This window comes from Bos indicus x Bos taurus, chromosome 1 (assembly GCF_003369695.1).
Source record: "Bos indicus x Bos taurus breed Angus x Brahman F1 hybrid chromosome 1, Bos_hybrid_MaternalHap_v2.0, whole genome shotgun sequence".
NCBI lineage: Eukaryota > Metazoa > Chordata > Mammalia > Artiodactyla > Bovidae > Bos > Bos indicus x Bos taurus.
In genome coordinates, this window is record NC_040076.1 from 64,191,031 (window position 1) to 64,204,878 (window position 13,848).

The following is a 13,848-nucleotide window of genomic DNA, read 5'->3' on the forward strand; positions in this document are numbered from 1 at the left end:
TAAGGTTAGGAATTTTCTTTTTCTTTTTGTAGTTCCAAGACATATTCAAGCAGAATATGGATAACCATCTGCCAGCTATCTATATTGGTGGGAAGTTGATTCACATCATCTCCCTTAGGAGTCCAAGAATCTATTCTTCACCCTAGAAGATTGCTCTGAAATCTACACAATGTCCACTTCAATAAAACTCTATATCCAAGCGAATGTTAAAGTAAAAATATGAATACAGAGAATGTCAGTAACATTAAATGCTAGATATTGTGCCAAATGCTTTATGTACCCCCACTTTAATGAGTACTCAATCTTGTATTACTACTATCCCCAATTTTTTCTTTCAGATGAGAAAAACAGACCCAAAGAGGCTGACTTGTTTGAGGTCATGTAGCCATCTGCTGAACTTAAGCCTGTCACTTCAAAGCTACGCTTTTTTCTTTCCCCAGCTGTACAGCACATGGGATTCTGGTTACCCCACCAGAGATTGAACCTGCACCCCCTGCATTGGAAGTGTGGGGTCTTAGCCACTGGACTGCTAGGGAAGCCCTAGAGCCATGTCTTAACTAGGAAAGGATCCTTAGGAACAATTTAGTTCAGTTCCTTTTTAGAAGCAATCTTCCAATCATGACACATGAACCCTACATATTCTCATTAGTTTTCACAATATCTTTTGTTAAGATTTAAAATTCAAAGACAGAGTATGACCAACTGCCTCATTTGCTCAAAAGCAGCTAATAGGACCACAGGGCTACTATAGTGATCCACACTTTATGTTCTATTCACTATGTTCTATATGTTAGAACTATAAAACATAGTGAATAGAACATATATTCTGTATCACTACAGTGTAGGACTGAGCTATTTCATTAGTGACTTATTTGTAAAAATCCAGCCTCTGACCTGGGCCAACTTACAATTAATAAGAGATAACTGTTTGGCCCCTAGGCATTAAACTTATGATCCTAGTCTATTCTAAAATGTAAAAAATGTACACTTAATTATGCCAAACAGTTGAGATCTTTCAAGCCAACGCACCCTGATGTGGTCCAAAATCTAAACAAGTTACTTTCACAAAAGAGAAAATTACTAAAGAACAATAATGACTTAAAATATTAAGACTGAAGATTTGTTCAATTCTTACCTTTTAAAAAGTTAAAAATAAAACCTTGAATGAGATGGTTTGACTACCAGATCAATTATAAATTGAATACATCTATATAACTAATCTTTGTGATTTCGTTAGGTAAGATCAGTATCTGCTTTCTCTTGACAAAAAAAAATCCAAAGTTCCCAGAATGACAACAAGAACATAAGAAATTTGTTATAAGATTTGTTTATACTACAGTCGGTCCCTCAGGATCTGGGGCAATTGGTTCCAGGACCCTCCTGTGGATATCAGAACCTGTGTTTGCTCAAGTCCCTTATACAAAATGATGTAGTATTTCTATATAACTTAAGCACATCCTCCTATACACATCTCTAGATTATTTATAATACCTAATAAAATGTAAATATTGTGCAAATAGTTGTAAATACAATGTAAACAGTTGTAAATACTATGTAAATAGTTGAAAAAAATGACAAACTCAAGTTTTATTTTTTGCAACTTTCTGGAATTCCCCCGCCCCAACCCCCAATATTTTTGATCCAAGCTTGTTTGAATCCACAAATGAGAAACCCATAGATATTCCTTAAGAAAAATAAATACCACTTGAGGATGTGAGGAATATAAAAAGAAACACACCTGAAGACTTTTAACCAGGGATTTTTTTTTAATAAATTATAAATAATTTTTTATTTATCAATTTTCAGCAAGGAACTCCCAAAGTTACTGAATCTTCTTCATTTTTCAGGAACTATTCACTCCCAGAGCAGACCACCTGCAGATAAAAAATGTATTTTAGAAAGTTTAAAATTTCAAACATCATGTCAGACCTATGGAGTCAAGAATTAAGATGCTAGAAATATATGCTTCAGCCGAGGACTATTAACTAACTGCCACAGTTATTCTAAACCAGTCACAAAAGATCCACACTTTACAATTTTAGTTTTGCTTAACTTTAAAAACATCACGGAAACTGTTTAATTCATTACAAGGTTTAATCTTTAAAGTCTTTGTTGAAGTAAAAACTATACGTTCATTTATTTTCTCAAAAACATCTTCCCCAAAGAGGTTTATTTTTATAGATATTCAAGAGAAGAGACTTGCACCCCCCTCCTTGCTGACTCAAGTATGTTTGGCAAAGATCCACGAAGTGGAAGGCAAGTCAGCTCTGTATACAAGGCATTTCCTGTGGAAAGTTACTCACTCAAACCCAAGGGCAAAGTAAGGGTAACACTTTTGAAATGAATCTGGAAAGATCAAAAAGGGAGAGCAGCAGAGGATAGGGCTGCTGGTCATAGCAGGTGTCTCTCCAAAAAGCTCGTACCCACCCCCACTCCTATCCCAGAAGAGAGGAGCAATGCTAACAAGGTAGGTAAGTAATTGGACTGGCCGAATTGTCAAGTCTAATCTAAGTGCTTCCCTCACCTAGCTATTCCTGCATTTGGTTTAGAAAAGATAAGGCTTATCAACAATATAAATATATAAATTCTCTCTTTTCTAAAAGGCTCAGAGGAAGAATACATGTAAACGTATGCAAAAATGAAGTCACTCATCATTTCAGGAGACAGCAGTCTGTATAGTATTGTTACCTCTTTTGCTATCAGCTACTCATCATCAAGGGGGCTACCCACTGAAAGCCTCTGGGTGTAAAGTCCTTGACAGAAGACAGATATCTATTGAAATAAATGTTCAAATAGCAAAAATGATCCTTTTTCTTGACTCTCAGGATCATATTTTCAGACATCATCAGTTGTCCCTGAGTTTGTTTTGTGTGTGTGAAATCAGCATATTTTAAGCATATGTTAACCAAATATTAAGGTCAATTAAACTTTAAATACTGAGTATCACCACCACTCAGTGCTGGTCCTTTAATTTATTTCAAAGATTTTAGCCCCCAAACTGTGTTCCCTAGGTGCCTGCTGGGTCTTAAAGGCAGAAAGATGCCAGCCGCCATTTCTAAGCAGGTTTTAGGTTCCTCAAGTTTCTCTTTCAGTAAAAGAAGCAGTCATGGACTTCCCTGGTGGCCCAGCGGATAGGAATCCACCTGCCAAATGCAGAGGACATGGGTTGGATCCCTGGTGTGGGAAGATTCCACATGCCATGGAGCAAGTAAGCCTGTGCACCAAAACTACCGAGCCGGCACTCTAAAGCCTGTATGCTGCAACTCCTGAAACCCGTGTGCTAGCGCCGGTACTCCACAAGAGAAGCCACCGCAACGAGACGCCTGTGTACCCCAACCAGCGAGTAGCCCTTGCAGGCCGCAACTAGAGAAATTCCTCACACAGCAACGAAGTCCTAGCACAGCCAAAGAAAAAGAAAAAAGCAGTTGTAAATGTCTAGAATCACCACAACCACACCGTATTTTTTCTTAGGAGTAGTTTTCAAGTCTGTTTTTGCTGCTATTAAATCTTCAGACAATTTATATTTAGTATTATCCCTACTACTTCTTCAGCTTAAGCCAGTGGTTCTTAGAGAGGAACACCTGAAAATTATCTAGGAGCTTCAGTTAACAGGTGAAGATCAGGGCTCAAGCTTGTGAATTTTGGAAAACACTCCTCAGATGATTATAAGGTACACTTCTGGTTGAATGTACTTACTTTCATATTAAGTTCAATTTTCTGGATTCAAGGTACAATTAAGATCTTATTTAGAAAATAAAAGCTACTAATGTTTTTGAATTAAGGAACTTTCGTGATCATTACTGGGAAGATCTGAGATCATAAAATATTTTTCCTTTGAAGCTATCTTCAGAAAAATGTGGTCTAATGGTGTAAGAGATACCAATTTAGTTAAGTTTATCTTATAACAGAGCAGATAGTAGTGTTGAATTTTACCCAGTTACTGACCCAGTTGCTGAGTTATATCCACCTCTGTATTTCAACAAAAGGTCTTTGTAACTAGCATTCAAAATAAAGTTTTAGGTAAACCTGAAAACGAATATGTTGGCAGTAAAATCTCATTAAGTGCAAGGAGTGAAGTATAAAGTGCTCTCAACCTGGAGAGTGAAAAAGACCTAGATTTGGACTTCCTTGGTGGTCTAGTGGTAAAGAATCTGCCTGCCAATGCAGGGGACACAGATCTGATCCCTGGTCCAGGAAGATTGCACGTGCCTTGGGGCAACTAAGCCCATACTCCACAGCTACTGAGCCCATGCTCTAGGGCCCCAGAGTCACAACTACTGAGCTGTGCTTCACAAAAGAAGCCATCACAATGAGAAGCCCGGGCACCATGAAGAGGAGGAGCCCCTGCTCTGAGCACCTGGAGAAAGCCTGCACACAGCAGGCCCAGAGCAGCCAAAACAAAACAAGATCAAGATTCTAGTTTTAATCCCACCACCTATCCATTCCTAACTCGAGCAAGTCTTTTTTTTTTTTTTGACTTCATGGTCCCTCCATTTCCCCATGGGGGATAGGGAAATAGGGTACCTGGGACCAAAGTAGATCCAAACACCTGTTCCTTTTCCAAAAGTAGCATTATGCTGAAAATAAAAAACATATTCTCAATCCTAAGAAAGAATCCAGATTCTTTTCATAACCAGGATTCAAAACTACATAATCATGACATATATTAAACAGATCTCAATAGAATGTCTGCTATCCACAATTCCAAGATATGGCTATCTGGTTTCTCTTTGACAGTTTACAAAGCCTATTCACACACATATCATTTAATTATCACAATGACTCTAAGAAGTAGTTTGGTCATGTACTGTTGTCTCTCCTTTACACATAAGAAAACTAAGGCTCAGAAAATTAAGAAAATTAAGGACTTGCTCAATAACACAACTGGTTCAACTGTTTTCTAAGTCCAAAGCTCTTGCATTTTCTTTTATACACAAACGAAGTCATAGGAATCACTCTCATTCTCCATCCCAATAACAAAGAAAACCATGATATCTTTTGGTCCTTGTGAATATATGCTACTTATAGCAATAACTGTATCACCTTTGAGATCCACATGAAGTCCAAGTGAAACTTCTGATGCTCCTAAAATTAGCGTTTAAAAAAAATCACCCTTTTTATCAAGGCAGGCTTAACCCTAAGCTTACACAACTGACTAGAAAGAAAGGGACAAGGAAATCATGTACAAATGTTGAGATTCCATGTCTTTGAAGTAATCAAGTTATACTTTTAAAAAATAGTGTTTTTTTTAAAAGTTATACTTTTTAAGCTCCCCACAACCATATTTACTTATTTTACAAAATGATTCACCATGAGATTTCTAAAAAGTCACTTATGTGTATCTTGTATACACAGGTTCATAATACCATACATAAAAATCACAAAATATATCATGGTTCTCTTTTTATAAACAAAAAAGTAAAACTCAGATATGATTAGATTAGTATCTTAATGAACATATATTTAGTTCAAGTAAAACACACTCTAAGCTAAAGAACAGGAGAACCAAAGTTAAGCCTCAGGACTTTCAGTCTAGACTGTTTTCCACCTCATAGTGATACTTCTTATCAGCTGGTTCCTTATCCCCCCTTTTTCACAGCTCAATGAGGAAGGCTGGTCACATGTAAAATTCCAAAGAGGCAGGAAACAGGTGAAAGGGAAAGAAGCCAGGCTTTCTATTACTTTTATAGTGGTATGTAGCTTTGGCTTTATCTCTCAGCTATTATTAAAATGGTGGTATGGTGTGGATCTTATTCCCTCTTACCAAGCAGAGGCAATCTGTCTAGAGACAGAGGTTACAGGTCTGATCCTGCCTAGAGGTAGTCACTTCATACATATGGGCCTAGTTTCCTCATTTATTCATTCATTTAATCAAGAATCTTCTATTGAACACTTGGTATGTCCAGAGGGGCTTCCCCAGGTGGCTCAGTGGTAAAGAATCCACCTGCCAATGCAGGAGACTTGGGTTTGACCCTGATCTGGGAAGATCCCACAGGCCGCGTGGCAAATCTGCCCATGCACCATGCCTACTGAACCAGTGCTCTAGAGCCTGCAAGGCACGACTACCGAGACCACGTGAAGCCTGAGCGCCCCAGAGCCTGTGTTCCGCAAGAGAAGCCTCCGCAATAAGAAGTTGGCATACCCCAACTAGAGACCCCTATTCTCTGCAACTAGAGAAAAGCCCATGCAGCAACAAAGACCCAGCACAGCCAAAAAAACAAAGAAACGAGGTTTTAGTTTTATTAGAATAAAGCATGGTACAAAAGAAACAGCAACAATTCCATTTCTCTTTTGCAGAAAGCAATGCTTCCATGTGCGGCCTACTCCGTACTTAAAAGCTCTTCCTAAGTCAGAAAGAAAAATACCAATACAGTATATTAACGCATCTATATGGACTTTAGAAAGATGGACACAATGGCCCTGTGAGACAGCAAAAGAGACACAGATATAAAGAACAGACTTTTGGACTCTGTGGGAGAAGGCGAGGGTGGGATGACTTGAGAGAAAAGCATTGAAACATGTATATTACCATATGTGAAACAGATCGCCAATCCAGGTTTGATGCATGAAACAGGGCACTCAAAGCTGGTGCACTGGGATAACCCAGAGGGATGGGATGGGGAGGGAAGGGGCGGGGAGGTGTTCCGGACAGGGGGACACATGTACACCCATGGCTGATTCATGTTAATGAATGGGAAAAACCACCACAGTATTGTAATTAGCCTCCAATTATAACATATAAATTAATTATTTTTAAAAAGCTTTTCCTAAAAACTCACATGATTAGAAACAAAAAACAGAGAATATGTCCCTTTTAATAAGACAACCGAATTTTGTCTGGATATTCTGAACTTCCTAAGCAGTGATTCTCGTATCTCTAACATAACTCTAGAAGCTTTTGTCAAGCCCTTACTTGAGAGCTTAATTCTCCCCTTCCCAAACCCATAAAACACCTCTCAATTTCTTTTTTTTCTGGTGGCAACATGCAGCATGCAGGATCCTGACCAACCAAAGATGGAGCCCAGGGACCCTGCAGTGGAAGCTGGAAGTCTTAACCACTGGACCACCAGGGAAGTCCCATATTTCTCAATTTATTAGCATCATTAGATGCTAGATGTACACTAGAAACTGAAAAGCTATTTTTCTAGTTATCCTTAGGCATGTTAGATTAACCAGGTGAGCTACCTTTCAGACAAGTGGTAGTTTAGTTGCTAAGTTGTGTCTGACTCTTTCGAGACCATGGACTGTAGCCCACCAGGCTCCTTTGTCCATGGGATTCTCCAGGTGAGAATACCAGAGTAGGTTGCCATTTCCTTCTCCAGAGGAGGTTCCTGACCCAGGAATTGAACCTGGGTCTCCTGCATTGCAGGCAGATTCTTTACCCACTGAATTATGAGGGAAGCCCCAAGAATGCTGCCGAATGATTGCTAAACCTGTAAAGCAATACACAAATTGGAAGCAGTCAGCCTATGTATTACCTTCCAAATAAGAACGTACCATGCTCACCATTTCATATCTTAAATCCCAGGGCTCTCATGCACTCCTTGTGGGCTTCAATTAGGTGTCCACATTGCTCTTCTCCTTTCTCAATTATGCTATAAATCAAAATGTACTTGTTAATAAAGTAGGCATTAAGCACACTTAGTGGTAAGTAAGCTAAGTGATGAGGAGTGAGGCAGAACACGGATCTGACAGGATACAGCTGGAGTTTTAAAAATGGTATTATACCAAATGGTTTTATACCAAATTTGTTTTTCCTGGCTCTTGTTATACTTCCTTGCCCATGAAAATGTTCCACAGATAACTAGTTTTGGGGGGTAGAGGAATCTGATTAGAAGAAATAATTATGCATATTAAATATTGACCCTAGACAATATCCAAGGAATAATACTGCTCTGTAATGAAATAAACTGAGTAAAAAGTTAACAAATGTACAGAAAGAAGAGCTTAATTTTTTGCCTATCACAGAGGAATTACATTTTTTATTCCGCTCTACATTCAAATACCTCTAAATAAATTTACTTCTAACCACAAGACACCCAACACAAACAGCAAAAAACATCTGGCTGCCAAGGGTGGCCTGAGGAGCCCCACTCATAATGATCAAAGAACTTTTCACTTGTAAAATTACAAAGTAAAGACTGGGACCACGAAAAAAATCAATTATATGAAAAAACTGACTTCTGACTCTAGATATCTGGGGAGCCGCCATAGGGGTCAAAGGTAACTGATGCAGAAGTTATCTTTAAAAAAGGTAGGTTCTCCTTCCTTCTAAATACAACCTATCTTTCACTAGCTTTAACGGCTGTCTGCATGGGATAGCAAGATCCTTATGAAAATAATAGCTAGCTCACCCTGATCACTTATTAAATACTGAAAATACTGTGCTAGGCACCAAATATGACTTAGAGCACAGTAACCCTGAAGGCAGAAACCTTAGGCCTGTTTTACAGACATGAGGCAGAGATGTTAATTTGCTCAAGGTCACAAAGCTGGTTGGTGAACCAGGACTCAAACTGAAACTGGATCCCAGGCTCTTAATCATGATGTAATACTATCTGAAGGTTCAATAAGCACCTACTGTTTTTAACTGTGGAAGCACAGTATCCCACTGTAGTCTTCAATTCTCCCTTCACAGTATTACTTGCAAAATACTTAAGTGTTAGTGTCACTTTTGCTCTCTTTACTTTCTATGTGAGGACAAAAAGGGACTAGAGGGAGAGGTGTAACACTCACATTATCTGAAGATTGCTTCAGATATTTGTTCCACAATAGAGGCTGTATACAATAAAAACAAGAATGCGAGTTGATGGTAATCTAGTTGTACTATTCTGAATACTGTAATGTCATTTATGTCATAGCCTGGTTGATTTTTAAATCATCTAGCTAAAAGAGGTGGGGATAAGGGGGTTTTCTGTAGTGTTAAGAAATGTACCCTGTGTCTTACTATGTCTAAATTTTGGGAGAAATCACCAGAAATTGTACTCTTTGATACTGCCAAACCTCACACAGCAATCATTAACTTTAATGCTCCATTAACTTTAAGTTCCTTTAAATCAAGCAGCATCTTTACCCATTTCTACGTTTTTGAACCTAAGGCAGTGCTTGACCCGTAACATTTCCACGTTCAGAAACCCTTTGTAGGAAGGAATGAGTGGACGAAGCAAACTCGAGTCAATCTGACCTCTTTCCAATCCCTTCATCTGTTTCCCAAGGGTGAGCTAAAGGGTAAGGGCTCAGTCTACAGACAGCCAACAGCGAAGCCTATTGGACTTTATAATCTTCAAGAGCACCACACGCCTAAGCGAGGACCAACACCAGCCCCAGGCAGGGCAGAAATGCCTGAACGCTAGACGCGGAGCCTCCGGCCGCCCCATCCCCGACTGCGCACTAACCACGCATCGCGCGCCTTCTTGGTCTCCGGGCAGGCGCAGCAGGGCTTCAGCGGCTTCTTCTCCTGCGACTCAGATGGGGCAGGGCCTGCGGCCGCCAGACCTGGCATTTTTCGTGCCCCAAAACAGCAACTAGCACAGACAGCCTGAACTCTCCAGACTTGGCGAAGCCGATTTGCGCGCATTCACTTCCGGCAGTCGCTCTGAAGAGAACCGGAAGTCCTGCCTCTCTTCCACAATTGGGGGAAGAAAGGGGAAAGGAGAGATTTTTTTGTTTTGTTTTAAAGGCGCTGTGCAGAAGAGTCAAAATGAAGGTATTAATGTGAGGACGTCTCTTTGGTCCAAGAGCAGAGAAGTGAGACGAGAGTGCAGCGACCTGGAGGACCCACAAAGGAGGAGATCTTCTAGTCTTTCCCAGTCTATTATTTTCCTCTGTTTCTTTGCGTTGTTCACTTAAGAAGGCTTCCTTATCTCGCCTTCCTATTCTCTGGAACTCTGCATTCCGTTGGGTATACTTTCCTTTTCTCCGTTGCTTCTCGCTTCTCTTCTTTTCTCAGCTATTTGGAAGGCTTCTTCTGACAACCACGTTGTTGCCTTCTTGCCGTTTGTTTTTCTCGGAGACGATTTTGGTCACTGCCCTCCTGTAGTGTGTTACCAACCTCCATCCATAGTTCTTCACACACTGTGTCTATCAGATCTAATCCCTTGAATCTGTCATTTCCACTGTATAACTGTAAGGGAGTTGATTTAGGTCGTACCTGAATGACCTAGTGGTTTTCTCTACTTTCTTCAATTTAAGCCTGAATTTTGCAATAAGGAGCTGATAATCTGAGCCACAGTCAGCTCCAGGTCTTATTTTTGCTGACTGTATAGAGGTTCTCTATCTTCAGCTGAAGAAAATATAATCAATCTGATTTCAGTATTGACCATCTTGTTATGCCCATGTGTGGAGTCATCTCTTGTATTGTTAGAAGAGGGTGTATGCTGTGACCAGTGTATTCTCTTGACAAAACTCTTAACCTTTGTGTTGCTTCATTTTGTACTCCAAGGCCAAACTTGCCTGTTACTCCAGGTATCTCTTGATTTCCTGCTTTTGCATTCCAGTCCTCTATGATGAAAAAGATATTGTTTTTTGGTGTTAGTTCTAGAAGATCTTGTCGGTCTTCATAAAACCGTTCAACTTCAGGTTTTTTGGCATCAGAGGTTGGGGCATAGATTTGGACTACTGTGATGTTGAATGATTTGCCTTGGAAATGAACCAAGATCATTCTGTAATTTTTGAGATTGCACCCAAGTACTGCATTTTTGGACTCTTGTAGACTATGAAGGCTACTCCATTTCTTCTAAGGAATTCTTTTAGAGATCTCTTCAAGAAAATTTGAGATACCAAGGGAACATCTCATGCAAGAATGGGCACAGTGAAGGACAGAAATGGCAAGGACCTGAGAGAAGCAGAAGAGATTAAGAAGTGGCAAGAATACACAGAAGAACTATACTAAAAAAGGTCTTAATGACCCAAATAACCATGATAGTGTGGTCACTCACCTAGAGCCAGACATCCTGGAATGTGAAGTCAAGTGGGCTGTAGGAAGCATTACTATGAACAAAGCTACTGGAGGTGATGGAATTCCAACTGAGCTATTTCAAATCCTAAAAGATGATGCCATTAAAGTGCTACACTCAATATGCCAGCAAATTTGGAAAACTCAGCAGTGGCCACAGGACTGGAAAAGGTCAATTTTCATTCCAATCCCAAAGAAGGACAATGCTGAAGAATGTTCAAACTACCATACAATTGCACTTATTGCACATGCTAGCAAGATAATACTTAAAATCCTTCAAACTAGGCTTCAACAGTACCTGAACCTAGAACTTACATATGTACAAGGTGGATTTAGAAAAGGCAGATGAACCAGAGATCAAATTGCCAACATCCGCTGGATCATAGAAAAAGCAAGGGAATTCCAGAAAAGCATCTATTTCTGTTTCATTTGCTACGCTAAACCCTTTGACTGTGTGGATTACAACAAACTGGAAAATTCTGAAAGAGATGGAAATACAAGACCATGTTACCTGCCTCCTGAGAAACCTGTATACAGGCCAGGAGGCAACAGTTGGAACCAGATATGGAACAACAGACTGGTTCAAAATTGAGAAAGGAGTTCATTAAGGCTCTATATTGTCACCTTGCTTATTTAACTTATATGCAGTGTGCATGGGTGCTAAGTCACTTCACTCATGTCCAACTCTTTGCAACCCTATTAACTGTAGCCTGTCAGCTCCACTGTCCATGGGACTCTCCAGGCAAGAATACTGGAGTGGGTTGCCATGCCCTCCAGGGGATTGTCCTCACCCAGGGATCAAACCTGCATCTCTTAAGTTTCCTACATTGGCAGGCGGGTTCTTTATCATTAGCGCCACCTGGGAAGTGCCTATATGCAGAGTTGTTGTTGTTCAGTCGCCCAGTCATGTCTGACTCTTTGTGACCCCATGGATTGCAGCATATCAGGCCTCCCTGTCCATCACCATCTCCCAAAGTTTGCCCAAGTTCATGTCCATTGCATAGGTGATGCCATCCAGCCATCTCATCCTCTGATGCCCTCTTCTCCTTCTGTCCTCAGTCTTTCCCAGCATCAGGGACTTGTCCAATGAGTCAGCTGTTCTCATCAGATGACCAAAATACTGGAGCTTCAGCTTCATCATCAGTCCTTCCAAGGAATATCCAGGGTTGATTTCACCTAAGATTGACTGGTTTGATCCCCTTGCTGTTCAAGGGACTTTCAGAAGTCTTCTCCAGCACCACAGTTTGAAGGCATCAATTCTTTGGTGTTCTGTCTTCTTTACTGTCCAGCTCTCACAACCGTACATGACAACTGGGAAGACCACAAATAAGCCTTGACTATACAAACCTTTATCGGCAGAGACATTACGTCTCTGCTTTCAAAGCACTGTCTAGGTTTGTCATAGCTTTCGTGCCAAGAAGCAATCACCTCTTATTTCATGACTGCACCATCCACAGGGATTTTTAGAGCCCAAGAAGAGGAAACCTGTCACAACTTTCACCCTTTCCCCTTCTATTTGCCATGAAGTAATGGGGCCAGACACCATGATCTTAGTTTTTTTAATATTTAGTTTTAAGTTGGCTCTTTCATACTCCTCCTTCACCCTCATCGAGAGGCTCTTTAGTTCCTCTTTGCTTTCTGCCATTAGAGTGGTATGATCCACATGTCTGAGGTTTTTCATGTTTCTCCCACCTATCTTGATTCCAAATTGTAACTCATCCAGCCCAGCTTTTCTCGTGATATGCTCAGCATATAGGTTAAACAAACAGGGTGGCAGCAGACAGCCCTGTTGTACTCCTTTCTCAATTTTGAACCCGTCAGTAGTTCCATACAGGGTTCTAACTGTTGCTTCTTGACCCACAGACAGGTTTTTCAGGAGACAGGTAAGATGGTCTGGTATTCCCATCTCTTTAAGAGCTTTTCACAATTTGTTATGATCCACACAAAGGCTTTAGCATAGTCGATGAAACAGAGGTACATGTTCTTTCTGGAATATGCAGAGTACATCATGAGAAATGCCAGGCTGGATGACTCACAAGCTGGAATCAAGATTGCTGGTGGAAATATCAACAATCTTAGATATGCATATCAGTTCAGTTCAGCTCAGTCGTTCAGTCGTGTCCGACTCTTTGCGACCCCGTGAATCACAGCACACCATATAATACCATGCTAATGGCAGAAAGTGAAGAGAAACTTAAGAGCTTCTTGATGAAGGTGAAATAGAGTGAAAAGGCTGACTTACAACTCAACATTAAAAAAATAAGGTTGTGGCATCTGGTCCCATCACTTCATGGCAAATAGATGGGGAAACAGTGGAAACAGTAACAGATTTTACTTTCTTGGGCTCCAAAATCACTGAGGATGGTGATTGCAGCTGTAAAATTAAAAGATGCTTGGCTCTTGGATACAAACCTAGACAATGTATTAAAACACAGAGACATTAGTTTGCCAACAACTGTCCATATAGTCAAAGCTATGGTTTTTCCAGTAGTCATGTATGGATGTGAGAGTTGGACCATAAAGAAGGCTGAACACTGAAGAATTGACGCTTTTGAATTGTGTTGCTGGAGAAAACTCTTGAGAGTCCCATAGACTGCAAGGAGATCAAACCAGTCAATCCTAAAGGAAATCAACCCTGAATATTCATTGGAAGGACTGATACTGAAGCTGAAACTCCAACACTTTGGGCACCTGATGTGAAGAACTGACTCATTGGAAAAGCCCCTGATGCTGGGAAAGATTGAAGGCAGGAAAAGATAAGGGTGACAGAGGGTGAGATGGTTGCATGGCATCACTGACTCAATGGATATGAGTTTGAACAAACTCCCGGAGATAGTGTAGGACAGGGAAGCCTGATGTGCTGCAGTCCGTGGGGTTGCAAAGAGTCAGACACA

The 13,848-nt window shown here is 40.4% G+C and overlaps 1 protein-coding gene across 2 annotated transcripts; it reads right to left on the bottom strand.

Moving 5' to 3' along the window:
- Positions 1-1,743: 1,743 nt before the first annotated feature.
- On the bottom strand, positions 1,744-9,599 carry LOC113884329 (cytochrome c oxidase copper chaperone). 2 transcript variants are annotated; one of them, XM_027528977.1, is made up of 3 exons: positions 9,396-9,599; positions 7,498-7,595; positions 1,744-1,874 (listed from the first exon to the last, which is right to left on the bottom strand). In XM_027528977.1, exons 1-2 carry the CDS (start codon positions 9,575-9,577, stop codon positions 7,511-7,513), a joined length of 267 nt encoding a protein of 88 aa, XP_027384778.1. In that variant the 5' UTR covers positions 9,578-9,599; the 3' UTR covers positions 1,744-1,874; positions 7,498-7,510. The 2 variants fall into 2 exon arrangements, with proteins under 2 accessions (XP_027384778.1, XP_027384689.1); XM_027528888.1 differs by having other exon boundaries at positions 7,507-7,595; positions 9,396-9,593.
- Between the last annotated feature and the right edge of the window lie 4,249 nt (positions 9,600-13,848).

Excerpts from the sequence above, each read along its gene's own strand:
- LOC113884329 (XM_027528977.1), bottom strand. The coding sequence starts at position 9,577 with ATGCGCGCAAATCGGCTTCGCCAAGTCTGGAGAGTTCAGGCTGTCTGT. Across the intron at positions 7,596-9,395 it reads AAGAAGGCGCGCGATGCGTG|CATAATTGAGAAAGGAGAAG; the intron begins GTTAGTGCGCAG and ends TTTGATTTATAG.